At 45.9% G+C, this 15,940-nt stretch overlaps 2 protein-coding genes across 2 annotated transcripts in view; one reads left to right on the top strand and one right to left on the bottom strand.

Annotated features, from left to right (window-relative positions):
* The first annotated feature begins 409 nt into the window (after positions 1-409).
* Positions 410-3,381, top strand: LOC139281352 (thyrotropin subunit beta-like). The gene is made up of 2 exons (XM_070901507.1): positions 410-571; positions 3,103-3,381. The coding sequence occupies exons 1-2, from the start codon at positions 410-412 to the stop codon at positions 3,379-3,381; spliced, it is 441 nt and encodes a 146-aa protein (XP_070757608.1).
* Positions 3,382-6,688: 3,307 nt separating this feature from the next.
* The window catches only part of utp20 (UTP20 small subunit processome component), a 153,969-nt gene continuing 144,717 nt past the window's right edge, over positions 6,689-15,940 (bottom strand). The window contains exons 59-62 of the mRNA XM_070900152.1: positions 13,070-13,324; positions 11,656-11,782; positions 9,345-9,490; positions 6,689-7,074 (exon numbers count right to left, since the gene is read on the bottom strand). Coding sequence (XP_070756253.1) covers positions 6,907-7,074; positions 9,345-9,490; positions 11,656-11,782; positions 13,070-13,324 — 696 coding nt within the window. The 3' untranslated portion in view covers positions 6,689-6,906. The remainder of the gene's footprint in view (positions 7,075-9,344; positions 9,491-11,655; positions 11,783-13,069; positions 13,325-15,940) is intronic.

Here is a 15,940-nt window from a genome sequence, read left to right as displayed (position 1 = left end):
GGAGGGTTTGAGACGAATTAGGGCTCTTGTCAATGCAAGGGCTTAAATTATTACCGAGCTAAACGTCCCCGGTGCCTTGGAATGATGTTAGTGGCCAAGGTTTCATGTTCAAATCGAAATCCTGTTGTTCACATGAATAGGTTAACCCAAATTACAAACATCACAAAGTGGCATTTCAGCGCAGTGGTGTACAGTGCTGGCTGCAGATGGACTCGCTGAGCGAGATCCCACAGCACTATGGGGATAGCTTTAACCAGTCTCTGCTGGGTTGGCCTTGTGGAGCACGATTGCAGCTTAAGTCAAACTTTGTGATGCCTAGCTCCATATGTATGCTGCACAATAAAGCCTAATGTACTGCGAGAGATACCGTGTTTGTCACATTAAAGTCTGTGGTTCTCTGTGTTGCAGTATGAACGCTCTGCTCCTGTGGCCTCTTGTCCTGTCCTTGAGTTGCTGCCGGGTTCGGTCTCAGTGCTCGGTGACAAGATACGTGTCTTACGTGGAGCGGGAAGAGTGCAGCCACTGTCTGCTCATCAACACCACCATCTGTGCTGGCTTCTGCATGTCGCGGGTAAGCTGCAACTATTCCGACAGCCAATAACATTCTACATCTAATGTGGCTTTTTATACATACCTGCTCTTTGAACATGGGCAAGCTTCATCTGTTGCCTATCCACGGTCACTTCAACTTGTATTTATATAGCGTCTTTAAGGTCCCAAGGGGCTTCACAAAAATTGACACCAAGCCAAATAATTAGGAGACATTTCTGCCGTCTGCTTTTCACTAGGAGGGGTTGGTCAACGATGTAGGTTTTGTAAGTCCTATATAAGTGTAACCTAAACTGTATTGCACACCATTAGTCAGACAGTATTTATGCAAAGGGTCAATCACAGAATGTGGGCCAGACCAGTTTCCCTTCACCCGATGGACATTGATGACCCAGTTGGATTTTGACAATAACCATCATTCTGGTGCCAGATTTATTGAATTGAATTTAACTTGCCAAGGTTGGATTTGATGGGTTACTAGATCGGGACTATCGCCACTATTCTATTGCACCCACTGACGCCGACAAGTGGAATTGACACTTTTGGCGTTCCTTGATGTCCATGTTCTTTCCGGGTGCACATCCGCAAATGTTCCGAGTTTAATTTCACAATTTTCCAAAGTGGCACAGCCCACCCCCGGTTCCTGGTCCAGGACCATAACCATTAACAACCTTGAACCAGTGACTCCCCACTTATAAACAAACTGCTCAGATACAGGTATAACCGAACTCCTTCCCACATAGCACCCGGTAAGCCTGCCTTGTGACTTGTCAGGATGGGATTGTGAATTCCTAACCTTGTTCCTTAGCACAGGGAGCTTCCTATCGCAGCATTTACACGGTCATTAAATACTGTACTGAGATCTTACAAAGACACTGAAGAGAGAATCCTAACCTTGCACATCATTGATTTAGGTCATAGTTAAAATAGTGTTCAGTTTTTGGGTGCCTTACTTCTCTACCACAGAAACTTGTTGAGTCCAGTTCGTTGGATATATTCAAAAGGGAGTTAGATTTGGGGCTTACAGCTAAAGAGATCAGGGGGTATGAAGAGAAGGCAGGAGTGGGGTACTGAAGTTGCATGATATTGAATGGTGGTGGACGCTCGAAGGGTCGAATGGCCTACTCCGGCACCTATTTTCTATGTTTAGGAAGGATGTCAAGGGACATAGAGAGGGTGGTTTTTATTACGAGACACCAAACATGTCCTCTTTCCATCAGCAGAAATGTTTGAGGTATGAGCTTTCCAGAGAGCCCAAGCATAATAATCTCGCTCTGTCCTGTACATTTCTCTCAACAGATGATAGTGGCCATTCAGCCCATCTTTCTATGGAAACCTATGAATCCTCTCCTCTTTCCCCCCCCCCCCCCCCCGAGCTCTGAAGCCAACCCCAGATAGTGATCACTGTGTGACGAGAGACCTCCTGACATCAATCCTAAACTTGCCGTTCCCCACTTTGTACCAATGTCCTTTCTGTTTTGTAATCATGGCTTAATGCAAAATAGTGGTCAGAATTAACCCTTCCCTGAACCCCTCCGCCCCTCTCTTCTCCATTAAGTTTCTCCTTTAAAACCTACCTCATTGACAAGTTTTTGGTCATCTGCCCTAATATCTCCTTATGTCGTCATCATCATAAGCAGTCCCTCAAAAAGATTACTTGTTTCCATGCCAAAAAAGGATGAGTTCACAGGTGTTTCAGTGAAGGACCTAAAATTCCAGGTCCTCATACATAAGAGCAGAAGATGCCTGTGCGTGGATTTTTTTTAACATGGGGTGACCGTTGCACACCAGCCACCACACGGGCTCCTTATAGGGCTCTGTGTCCAATATTGTCTGATAATGCTTCTCTGAAGCACCTTGGGATATTTTACTATGTTAAAAGCACTGTATATGCAACGTGTTGGTTTTATTTTCTAATATCTTGTACATCTTATCACAGCTAAAGATATTGGAAAGAATTGTGAAAGTCTTATCCAAGACAAATATTTGTTGTTTTTTTTTTAAATCTCTGAACTGAGCTTTCAAATTATGGTTGACAATATATGGCCCAGAGGCAGATCCTAACTCCAGTCCCACGCGTGAGATTCTTGAACTACTCACTAGGGAACAGGGTTTTGATCTCTGGAGGGCCTTCTCCCAGGTGAGCCACAAGCAAGGCTAAAGGAACCCCCGCTGGATGGCAAGCCAGTATCCAGAACCGGAGCTTTAGTCTCCACTTGCCAGGACTGGGACTCGAACCGTTCACCTCTGATTCACGGAATGCTACCCGCTGCGCCAGTGGTTACTCCGTCCAGTCCCTCACTGGAGGTCAATCTAGTGTCTAGAGACCAGATTCTAATCTCGACTGTCTCGAGTAGGGCTCGAACTCTTTGGATAGCGTTCTCGCCGCTGAAGGCATTGAGCCATGGATGACGCCCACTGCAGAATGGAGTTGACCGCTTGGAGCCAGGGCATGGTGCCAACTACCACCAATTTTAAACCATTTTGGGAACGCTGTATTTGTGGTCCAATGCATTGCCATAGACAATGAACCATCTTGTATTATTATTATAGGATGTCCACATAAAAGCCCTCCTGCCGAAGGTCGCTCTAATCCAGAAGGTCTGCACCTACCAAGAAATCAAGTACATTGCCATCAAGCTCCCTGGCTGTCCCCCAAACGTTGACCCATTTTACAGGTTCCCAGTGATCCTGAGCTGCGCGTGCAGCCAGTGTGCCACCGATACCACTGACTGCACCAACGGAATTGACGCTCCCTTCTACTGCACCAAACCACAATGGAGCATCCCCACCTCACGCTCCCGCACCCTCTCTCTGGCAGGTAACGTGTAGGAACAGGAGGAGGCCATTCAGCCTGTTCATCATTCAATTAGATCATGGCTGATCTATATCTTAACTTTGTCTACCTGTCTTGGTTCCATATTGCTTAATATCCATACCCTGCAGAAATAGATTTTGGCTTTGAAATGTTCAATTGAACCCCCCCCCCCCCCCCACCCCCACCAGAACTTCGCTTCTCATTGACATAAAAAGCATGACAACTTTGAACAGATCCATGTCACGGTTGTAATGGGAATTCCCGATGTAAACAAGGCTCCATGAACTGAAGTTGCTGGCTGTGGCCACTAGGTGACTGGCCTTCTCCTAGGTCAAGAGATACATTCAGCCCCCTGAGCCTGTTCCGCCATTCAATGAGATCATGGCTGATCTTACCGAACTCCATATACCCACCTTTGCCTCATCCCTTAATAAGTAAGCCATTCGGTCCATCGAGCCTGTACCAGGTCTCTACAAGAGCACTTCAGCTAGTCCCACTCCCCAACCCTGCAATTTTTTTTTCCCTTTTTAGATACTTATCTAATAGTACCAAGGGATCGTTTACGTCCACCTGAGAGCAGACAGGGCCTCGGTTTAATGGCTCATCCAAAAGACGGCACTTCCGACCAGTGCAGCGCTCCCTCCGTACTGGCACTGGAGTGTCAGCCTAGATCTGTGCTCAAGTCTCTGGAGTGGGACTTGAATCCACAAGCGAGTGTGCTACCCACTGAGCCACGGCTGACACTAAAGCAACACCTCAAGAGATTTACTAGTATATAATAAAAATATAAATAACCAATATGTAAAATTTAAGAGATGTGCAATTCTTGTACTTTTATGAAGAAATGGAAAGATTATTTAAAGCCAGTCTAGTTTTGGAAACACTTTAGCCAAGCCTGATACTTGGCAATGGAATGACTTAAGACAATTTTTGACTCTGGGAGATTGCCCAAGGGATGCAGACATGACTGTAGGATTGAATTGTTGTCTGCTTGTGCAACTATTGTATGTATTTTAATTAATCCTCTGATGCAATCTTTGTATATTAAATGTGCTACTGTTCTGATATGATATCTGACCTGCTACCAAATTCAGCAGATCCTTTGTTCCTGCTAATAAACTGAATTTCAAAAACAAAATGATTGAGTGCATCATTTCAGAATGTTCCCAATAAATTCAGCTAAACAATCAAGCGCATGGTTATATTATGCTGATTAATTCTCTTTGAGAGAGAACTTTAGTCCCCTGAAACTGTTAATCTGCATATTTTAAATTCAAGTTTATTAAAAAAAAAAAGATTCTCATTGCAGGAGTCTGAGTACCTCATCACCAATGAATGATCTCTGAGCCACAGTTACTTCTGTTATGGAGGCACATGCAGCAACTAATGTGTGCCCAGCAAGATCTCACAAACAATAAATTAATGAACGTGCAATTAATTTACTGTCGTGTGGAGATAAGAGTATTGCCTGGCACAGTTTCCTACTCTTGATCGAATAGCTCTTTTACCTGAAGGACAGCACATGATACAATAATGGAATTGTTGACCAACCAGACACGAGGTGAGGAAAACCCCCAGTGGGGGAGAGCTTTGGGAACCACAGGTCCAAAGTCCCCTGTTCACACACCCCCCCCCCCCACCCCTAGCTCGCTGCACTCACCACACAGCACGTCTCCAATTACTCATACCAGGCTGATTATGTACAGCTTTGTGACTGCACAAATCGATTCCACACAAGACATGCATCACAAACAGAAAGAGACGGCCATCTCAGAGGCGAAAGGTCCGTATCTAGCCCACTACCCCACTCAGTTCTCGTTCTCCTCTCCTAAAGTGCTCAGATAATTGCTCATAACACTGACTGACCCATCTACAATCACCGCACCCAATAACCAATTGCTCTGATGAAAAATAAACATCTAAAAATGATAAGTTGCAGGTGTTTCATACCAGCTGTCAGTTTCAGATTGCTACCTGGAGGTATTTGCAAACTGTACCAAAAGCCCCCACACTAATTTACACACACATTATTAAATGGGACAGATTAATACTTCATTTGTGTGGCTGTAGATGCACTTCCCCGACTAGGATTTAATTTAATCCACTGTCGGAGTATTGAATTACAGTCCCACTCACAATATCGGGTTATGTAATGACTGGAACTCAATGTTGCAGTAATACAAATAAACCAACCCTGTCACTCCGATTCTCCACATCGATCGACGGAATAGTTAGTGATATTTCTACCATCATGTTCACAGTGGCGAATAAGTAAATATTTACTTGAGAACCCCCAAAATAGACCCTCTAAGTCGAGGTCCAGGGTGTACACGCATCGTATCCATGATGTACGTTGGGTGCGGTACCTGACATCACAGGTAGAATAGAAAGAATGTAAATTTATATAGTGCCTTTCACAACGTCCCAAAGTACTTTCTCAAGTGTAGTCACTGTTGTAATGTTGGAAACGCGGCAGCAAAATTGCACATAGCAAGCTCCCACAAGGCAATGGGATGTTGATTGAGGGATAAATATTGGCTAGGATGCCAGGTAAAACTCCTCTGCTCTTCGAATAGCACCATGGAATATTTTATGTCGTCGAGAGGGTAGATAATGCATCAGTTTAACATCTCATCTATAAAAGTATCCTCCGACAGTGCAGCACTCCCTCAATACTGCCCCTCCGACAGTGCGGCGCTCCCTCAGTACTGCCCCTCCGACAGTGCAGCACTCCCTCAGTACTGACCCTCCGACAGTGTGGCGCTCCCTCAGTACTGACCCTCCGACAGTGCAGCACTCCCTCAGTACTGACCCTCCGACAGTGCGGCGCTCCCTCAGTACTACCGCTCTGACAGTGCGGCGCTCCCTCAGTACTGACCCTCTGACAGTGCGGCGCTCCCTCAGTACTGACCCTCCGACACTGCAGTGCTCCTTCAGTCACCTAAGAACTCACTTTTAGAGTGGGAGCAAGTCTTCCTCGATTTTGAGGGACTGCCTATGATGATGATGGGGTGGTCTAATCGAAGTGTTTAAAATGATAAAAGGAGTTGATAGGTTAGATAGAGAGAAACTATTTCCCCCGGGGAAATAGGTTTAAAAGATGGAAAATGCTGGTAAATACGATGGGTCTGGGAATGGTCCAAGTCTGAAAAATCGACTGTCTGTTCTCTCCACAGGTTCTGTGGTTTTTCCAGGTGTCCCAGTATTATGCTTTTTATCGGATTCCCAATTATTCGGAAAGATATCCACCGTTCTGCAACGTTATGAAACCTTTAATTCTGAGCATTCTCCTCCCGCAAAAAGTTAAGATCAAACAGCAGCTTGTTGTATATAAACAGGTGCTGTTCGCAAAGCACCTTTTATTGACCATCTTTCCCGGATAAACAGTACATTAAACTGTACCTCATGTCAAATGCTCCTGCGCCAGGTTACGAATACATTGTTGGATAAGGGGGCAGCAAACTGGCGGCATCAGAAGTGGTATTTCAGTTTGCATCATAAAATTCTCAGGTATAAACAATTTAACTAAAACAGCGCGGTTACTTTCCATTCCACTCCACCATGGCCAAGTCCCTCAGGGTGTTGCCTCTGGCCTTTTTTGCCTTGTAGCCCGGACGTAGGACTTCGATTTTTCTTTTCCTTGCTTCAGTTTTATTTTTGTGCTTTTTTAATTTCTTCCTTGCGGCAACGTCTGGGTTTGTAACAGTCTGCTCGAAGGAAAACGTGAAACGGATTAACACACGGCAGTGCGTCACACACATCGACATGACACCCGATCCTAACTGTACCGTACAATGTTAACAAATTAACCTCTCGATCGTAACTTCACGGCAATGCCGGCATTTAATGTCCAACCCCTTGTACAACTGAGTGTCTCGCTGGGTCACTTCAGAGGGCAGTTAAGAGTCAACCACGTTGGTGTGGGACTGGAGTCACAAACAGGCCCAGACCGGGTAAGGAAGGCAGGTTTTCTTCCCTAAAGGGCGTTAGTGAGCCAGTTGGGTTTTTATGACAATCCGACAGCTTAACGGTCACTTTTACTGATCTTAGCGTTTTATTTATACATTTTTCTTTGTAAACTTAATTCAAATTCTCAAACTGTCATGGTGGGATTTGAACTCTCGCTCTCTGGATTATTAATCCAATAACAGAACCACCACAGCACTGTACAGCGCTGGCCCTAAGCTGTGTGGCAAATTTAAAGGGACTGCGCATGTAAAAAAATGAGAGTGAACATTGCTACTGTACCCAGCTTATTGTATTCTTCTGCTTTAATTGTAGGAGCTGGAGATCCATTTCCAATAAACAAGCTAATACCGGTGTTAAAGTTTCACACAAAAGAATGTCTGACAAATTCTTTAAGGATTCATCCTCTACCATCACCGATGGTAAGGTCTGGCCGTATGTTTGAGATACTACGCACTATAAGTAGCAAAATGTAAACCCATTTATAAAGTATGAGCTTACACCTAGCAAATACCAACTTGTATTTATACAGCAACTTTAACGTAGTAAAATGCCCGAAGGCACTTCACAGGAGCATAAAGCAGACAAAAACTGACACCGAGCCACATTGGGACAGGTTTAGTCAAAGAGGCAGGTTTTAAGGAGCATCTTAAAGGAGCAGGGAGGGGTAGAGTGGCAGAGAGGTTTAATGAGGAAATTGCAGAGCTTGGGGCCCAGGCAGCTGAAGGCACGGCCGCCGATGGTGGGGCGATGGAAAGTGGGGAGGCGCAATATAGGGAAGTGTGAGATGATACATTTTGGTACTCAGAATAAGGAGGCACATACTCCTTGGAAAATAAATAGAGTAGAGGAACAAAGGGATCTGGGGGTGAGGGGGTTACAGATACACATAATGTCACAAAAAGGACAAATAAAGCATTGCAGTTCATTTCTAGCGGGATAGAATTGTAAAGCAGAATAGTTATATTAAACTTGTATAGGACTGAGGGGTGACCTGGTAGGGGTATTTAAGATGATGAAAGGGTTTGATCGGGTAGATGTAGAGAAGATGTTTCCGCTTGTGGGGGAGACCAGAACTAAGGCCATAAATATAAGATAGCAACTAATAAATCCAGTAGGGAATTCAGGAGAAATTTCTTTACCCAGAGAGTGGTGAGAAGGTGGAACTCTCTGCCACAGGGAGTGGTTGAAGTGAAAAGCAGAGATGTATTTAAGGGGAAGCTGGATAAACACACAAGGGAGAAAGGAACAGAGAGATATGTTGACAGTTGTGAGATGAAGAGGGGTGGGAGGAGGCTAGTGTGGAGCATAAACACTGGATGGCCTGTTTCTGTGCTGTACATACTCTGCAAGAGGCCAGAATTGAAGGAGCGCGGAGATCTCGGAGGGTTGTAGAGCTGGAGGAGATTACAGATAGAGGGAGGGAAGTGTAGGGGACTGGAGGAGATTACAGAGATAGACATGGGTGTAGGGCTGGAGGAGGTTACAGAGATAGGGAGGGGTGTAGGGGGCTGGAGGAGGTTAGAGAGATAGAGAGGGGTGTGGGGCTGGAGGAGGTTACAGATAGGGAGAGGGGTGTAGGGGCTGGAGCAGGTTGGAGAGATAGAGAGGGGTGTAGGGCTGGAGGAGGTTACAGAGATAGGGAGAGGGGTATAGTGCTGGAGGAGGTTAGAGAGATAGAGAGGGGTGTAGGGCTGGAGGAGGTTACAGAGAAAGGAGGGGGTGTAGGGCTGGAGGAGGTTACAGAGATAGGGAGGGAGGTGTAGGGGGCTGGAGGTTAGAGAGATAGACATGGGTGTAGGGCTGGAGGAGGTTACAGAGATAGGGAGAGGGATGTAGGAGCTGGAGGAGGCTCCAGAGATAGGGAGGGGCGAGGGCTATGGAGAGATTTGATAGGAAGGGGTAGCCAAAAACATGATCAAAGAAGTAGGTTTTAAGAGGCGACTAGGAGGGAAGCGAGAGAATCTCCCTCCTATAAGTACACCTCCTAACCGACCGATCGAGTCCCCACCTGCAAGGCTTTTTGTCTTTTCCTCAAAGCCCTTTTCTGGTTGGCCTCTTTCTGCACGGCTGCAAAACTCAGCGAGAAGGTTTCCAGGCCGACCAGTCTCTTCAGCAGCTCGATGATCTCCTGGGAAAGATTCCTCAGGGTAGGGTCTGAACAGGAAAATACAAAGCTTGGTCAGGCCCGGTTATTCCAAAGGCCAAACTCTAAACACGTAGCAGGGACGGAGCTCACCAAATATTGCGTCGCTTAATGGGCAATGGATTCGAAACCAGCCAATGGAGAAGCACATGAACAAAAACGGCACGGGTTATCCCCACCTTTCTCTGCGAGTTAACCACGTGAATGGCCTCCAGAAGTCACTATTTAAGCTTTGGGTTGGCTCGGGGAATCAGACAATCTACAAAATTCTTCAAGATCTGGAAATTAGAATGTGGAACTCGCTGCCACAGGGAGTGGTTGAGGCGAATAGCACAGATGCATTTAAGGGGAAGCTGGATAAAGACATGGGGAGAAGGGAATGGAAGGATATGTTGATGGGGTGAGATGAAGAGGGGTGGGAGGAGGCTCGTGTGGAGCATAAACACCGGCAAGGAACTGTTGGGCCAAATGGCCTGTTTCTGTGCTGTGAATACTGTCTAATAGATTGCTTCAGTTAGAGTTCATACTTTGTGCCTTACCTGGTGCGTGCTGGTCACCTGGGTTTGGTGTGTTGCAGGTTGTACTTATTGTGTAAATGTTCGTAAAGTTCATAAGCACAGAAAAAGACAATAAACAGGAAATCTCTGCTTGTTCTGAACACGATTTTTAATCATTTTTTGATGTTGGAATTTCACCTTAATTATGACTTGTGCTTTGGAACCGCAAGCTTTGCCTCCAAATCATCATCATCATAAGCGGTCCCTCGAAATCGAGGAAGACTTGCTTCCACTCTAAAAGTGAGTTCTCAGGTGACTAAACAGTCCAATACAGGAATTACAGTCACTGTCACAGGTGGGACAGACAGTGGTTGGAGGAAAGGGTGGGTGGGACTGGCTTGCCGCACGCTCCTTCTGCTGCATGCTCTCGGTGACGATACTCGAGGTGCTCAGCGCCCTCCCGGATGCTCCCTTCCTCCACTTTGGGCAGTTTTGGGCCAGGGATTCCCAGGTGTCGGTGGGGATGTTACACTTTATCAAGGAGGCTTTGAGGGTGTCCTTAAAACATTTCCTCTGCTCACCTGGGGCTCGCTTGCCGTGTTAGGAGTTCCGAGTAGAGCACTTGCTTAGGGAGTCTCGTATCGGGCCCGCCCAACGAAGCTGGTTGAGTGCGGTCAGTGCTTCGATGCTGGGAATGTTGACCTGAGTGACAACACTCAATGCCAAGTATACAAAACATGTAGAGGCACGCCTCAAGCTAACACATTCACGTTAATACATAGGCTATCGCCACTATGCCCTGTGCATTGCTTCACTGGATGATTCAACCTCTTCATTAAGCTAGCGACAGGCAGCGGGTTTAACCAATTACCCCTCAGCTTGCCCGAGGCACTTGGAAGAACACTAGTGTTTCGACTGTGATCAGTTAGCCCAGCAGAGACCGGGGATCAAATCCGGGATGCTTCGCTATTTCAATACTTGAAAAGGAAACATTTTGCAGGGCTTTGGGGAAAGAGCTGGGGGGGTGGGACTAATTGGATAGCTCTTTCAAAGAACCATCACAGGCACAGTGGGCCGAATGGCCTCCTTCTGCGCTGAGAGAGTCTATGGGGAAGAGTTTCACGTCTCCTTTACCAACAGAGCCGATTGGGAGCTTTTAATAGGACATTTAAGAACATAAGAAATAGGAGCAGGAGTAGGTCATTCGGCCCCTTGAGCCTGCTCCGCCATTCAATAAGATCATGGCTGATCTTCTACCTCAACTCCACTTTCCTGCACTATCCCCATATCCCTTAAAGTCCAAAAATCTATTGATCTCAGCCTTGAATATATTCAACGACTGAGCATCCACAGCCCTCTGGGGTAGAGAATTCCAAAGATTCATAAGTGAAGAAATTCCTCCTCATCTCAGTCTTAAACATCCTGAGACTACGCCCCCTAGTTCTAGGCTCTCCAGCCAGGGGAAACTGCCTCTCAGCATCTACCCTGTCAATTCCCCTCAGTATTTTATATGTTTCAATGAGATCACCTGTCATTTTTCTAAGCTCCAGAGGGTATAGGTCCAATCTACTCAATCTCTCCTAATAGGACAACCCTTTCAATTCAGGAACTGATTTGTAACTGATTCAATGTGCTGATAAGCAGAACTCGAAAAGCAGCTCGTATAATGAATAGGTTACCTTGTTCTGCATAGGTGCTGTTTAATTCTCTGTAAAGTGGTGCAATAATTGTTGGCAGATAAGGTTTCACTCTATCCACCCCAAGATCTACTGCAATCGCTCCGAGGAACTTGAAGACACAGGTTCGCTGGAGGGAAAGGAAACAATGAAAATAAACATGATTAGTCTCTTCAAAAAGTACCCGGGGTCACTGTGAGGAGCGGCATTTAAAGGGCATCCATCTTGGAAACTCGAGGGCTGTGGGCCCATCAGTCCGCGGGATATGTTCCCCGCAGGTGGCAATCCGTTCCGGGAATCGCAGATTCAGCCCCTCCTGCCAACAGACTGAGAGATCCACTTTGGGAATATAGAAATACAAACACGTCACTCCGACAGGTCACGGGGCGACTCCTCTTGGGTATAAACTGAGGAGGAGGAGGCCGTTCAGCCCCTGGAGGTTAAGGGGTGATTTGATTGAGTGTTTTTTTTTTAAGGACATTGAAAGGAATTGATTAGGTCGATAGAGAAAAACATTTTCCGCTGGTGGAAAGAGTGCAGGAGTCTAGGACAAGGGGACATAACCTTAAAATCGAAGCCAGGTCATTCACGAGTTAAGTTGGGAAACACTTCTTCACGCAAAAGGTGGAAGTGTAGAGCTCTCTCCGACACAAAGCAGCAGATGCTATCTCAATTAATCATTTTAAATCTAAAATTGATAGATTTTTGCAAGACATGGATATTAAGGGATATGGAACGAAAGCGGGTAAATAGAGTGAAAATACAGATCACCCATGATCCAATTAAATGGAGGAACAGGGTCAAGGGGCCGAATGGCCTCCTCTTGTTCCTACCCCCACTCATTATTACTTCTCTCTCTCTGTGTTTCAAAGTCTCCTCATAAACTTAGCTTTTTGACCTTGCTTTGGGTCAACGTTCCAATTCTTATACCACTGGTCAGCCTTTGCAGTCCGATGCTGGAGCAGAGAAAGAGATTTGATCGAGGTGTTTATAATTATGAAGGGTTTGGATGGAGTAAATAAAAATAAACTGTTTCCAATGGCGGAAGGGTCGACAACAGGAGGGCACAGATTTATGTTACTGGCAAAAGAACCAGAGGCGACATAAGGAAATTTTTTTTTACGCAGCGAATGGCTAGGATTTGGAATATACTACCTGATAGGGCGGTGGATACAGATGCAATAGTAGCCTTCAAAGGGTAATTGGATAAATTACTTGCAGGAGAAAAAAAATTGCACGGCGGTGGGGAAAGAGCGGGGGGAGTGGAATTGGCTGGAGTGCTCCTCGAAAGAGCCGGCACAGGCTCGATGGGCCGAATGGCCTCCTTCTGTGTTGTACTATTCTACGGTTCTATGCGAACCGACTTGGGGCATTTTATTTCTTAGGGTGCTGCAGAAGCCCATGAAATAAACAATACCTTCAAAGGAATCTTTGGGGTATGGGCCGCCTCTCTCTTGGCAAGCGTACAGAGTTTGCTGGTCACCCACAGCAAGGTTGCTTTCTTCCCTTCCACACGATCAGAAACTCTGCTTCCGGCCATCACTTCCCCAGTCTCTTCGGCTCCAACTTCCTCATCACTTTCCACCGTCTCCTCTTCCTTCCTCACAGCTCCGTGATCAACAGGTCCCAAGAGGTAGATGACTTTGGCCACGAACAGCAAGTTCTTTATGACCTGTTTGCGACGAGAATGTTGAATTTTACGAGGCTGTGTTCGAATCCTTTGAGAGCAAGCTAATCAAGACAGAGCTAAACAACATTTTAACCTGCTCGAAGAGTTTCTAGATGTCATGCAATTGAAACACTTTGAGCTGAGCGCGCTGGAGGCTTCATCTTTCAAATAGGATGTTAAACCGAGGCCCCGTCTGCCCTCTCAGGTGGGTGTAAAAGATCCCACTATTTTGAAGAGCAGAGGAGTTCTCCCAAGTGTCCTCGGGCCAATATTTAGCCCTCAATCAACATCACTAAAATGGGTTATCTGGTCATTATTACATTGCCGTTTGTGGGATGTTGCTGTGTGCAAATTGGCTGCCGTGTTTCCTACATTACAACAGTAACTACACTTCAAAAAAGTACTTCATTTTAACGCACTTTGGGACGTCCTGAGAATAAAACATAACATAAGAAATAGGAGCAGGAGTAGGCCATTGGCCCCTCGAGCCTGCTCCACCATTCAATAAGATCATGGCTGATCTGATCATGGTCTCAGCTCCACTTCCCTGCCCGCTCCCCATAACCCTTTACTCCCTTATCGCTCAAAAATCTGTCTATCTCCACCTTAAATATATTCAATGACCCAGCCTCCACAGCTCTCTAGGGCAGAGAATTCCACGGATTTACAACCCTCAGAAGAAATTCCTCCTCATCTCAGTTTTAAATGGGTAACCCCATATTCTGAAACTATGCCCCCTAGTTTTAGATTTCCCCCATGAGTGGAAATATCCTTTCTGCATCTACCTTGTCGAGCCCCCTCGTTATCTTATATGTTTCAATAAGATCACCTCTCATTCTTCTGAACTCCAATGAGTACAGGCCCAACCTGTTCAACCCTACTTCATAAGTCAACCCACTCATCTCCGGAATCAACCTAGTGAACCTTCTCTGAACTGCCTCCAATGTAAGTATATCTCTCCTGAAATAAGGAGACCAAAACTGTACGTAGTACTCTAGGTGTGACCTCATCAATACCCTGTAAGGTTGTAGCAGGATTTCTCTGCTTTTATACTCCTTCCCCCTTGCAATAAAGGCCAACATTTGCCTTCCTGATTACTTCCTGTACCTGCATACTAACTTTGTGTTTCATGCACAAGGACCCCCAGGTCCCTCCGTCCTGCAGCATTTTATAATTTTTCTCCATTTAAATTATAATTTGCTTTTTTATTTTTTCTGTCTAAGTGGATAACCTCACACTTTCCTACATTATACTCCATCTGCCAAATTTTTGCCCACCCTCTTAGCCTGTCTATATCCCTTTGCAAATTTTTTATGTCCTCCTCACAACTTGCTTTCCCACCCATCTTTGTATCATCAGCAAACTTGGCTACATTACACTCAGTCCCTTCATCCAAATCATTAATATAGATTGCAAATGGTTGAGGACCCAGCATCAATCCCTGTGGCACCCCACTAGTCACTGTTTGCCAACCGAAAAATGACCCATTTATCCCAACTCTATTTTCTGTTAGTTAGCCAATCATCTATCCATGCTAATATACTACCCCAAACCTGGTGAACTTTTATCTTGTGAAGTAATCTTTTATGTGGCACCTTATCGCATGCCTTCTGGAAATCCAAATACATCACATCCACTGGTTCCCCCTTATCCACCCTGCTCGTTACATCCTCAAAGAGCTCCAGCAAATTTGTCAAACATGATTTCCCTTTCATAAAACCATGCTGACTCTGCTTGACTGAATTATGCTTTTCCAAATGTCCTGCTACTGCTTTCTTAATAATGGACTCCAGCATTTTCCCAACGACAGATGTTAGGCTAACTGGTCCATAATTAGCCTAACATCTGTCGTTGGGAAAATGCTGCTTTCTGTCTGCCTCCTTTTTTAAATAGGGGTATTACATTTGTGGTTTTCCAATCCGCTGGGACCTCCCCAGAATCTAGGGAATTTTGGTAGATTCATCAGCATCATAGGCAGTCCCTCGGAATCGAGGAATACTTGCTTCCACTCTTGGAATGAGTCCTTAGGTGGCTGAACAGTCTAATACGAGAACCACAGTCCCTGCCACAGGTGGGACAGACAGTCATGGAGGGTAAGGGAGGGTGGGACAGGTTTGCCACGTGTTCCTTCCGCTGTCTGAGCTTGTTTTCTGTATGCACTAGGCGATGAGACGCGAGGCACTCAGCGCCCTCCCGGATGCACTTCCTCCACTCAGGGCAGTCTTTGGCCAGGGACTCCCAGGTGTTGGTGGGGATACCGCACTTTATCAGGGGGGCTTTGAGGGTGTCCTTGTAACGTTTCCTCTGTCTACCTTTGGCTCGTTTGCCATGAAGGAGTTCTGAGTAGAGCGCTTGCTTTGGGAATCCCGTGTCTGGCATGCAGACAACGTGGACTGCTCAGCGGAGCTGATCAAGTGTTGTCAGTGCTTCAATGCTGGGGATGTTGGCCTGATCGAGGATGCTAATGTTGGTGCGTATGTCCTCCCAGGGGATTTGTAGGATCTTGCGGAGGCATCGTTGGTGGTATTTCTCCAGCAACTTGAGGTGTCTACTGTACATGGTCTATGCTTCTGAGCCATATAGGAGGGCGGGTATTACTACAGCCCTGTAGACAATGAG

This window comes from Pristiophorus japonicus, chromosome 15, assembly GCF_044704955.1.
Source record: "Pristiophorus japonicus isolate sPriJap1 chromosome 15, sPriJap1.hap1, whole genome shotgun sequence".
In the NCBI taxonomy this organism is placed as follows: Eukaryota; Metazoa; Chordata; class Chondrichthyes; family Pristiophoridae; genus Pristiophorus; species Pristiophorus japonicus.
This window is presented reverse-complemented; position numbering and strand designations above follow the sequence as displayed.

Coding starts and splice junctions, on each gene's coding strand:
- LOC139281352 (XM_070901507.1), top strand. CDS start 410: ATGAACGCTCTGCTCCTGTGGCCTCTTGTCCTGTCCTTGAGTTGCTGC. Junction 572..3,102: donor CTGGCTTCTGCATGTCGCGG/GTAAGCTGCAAC, acceptor TTATTATTATAG/GATGTCCACATAAAAGCCCT.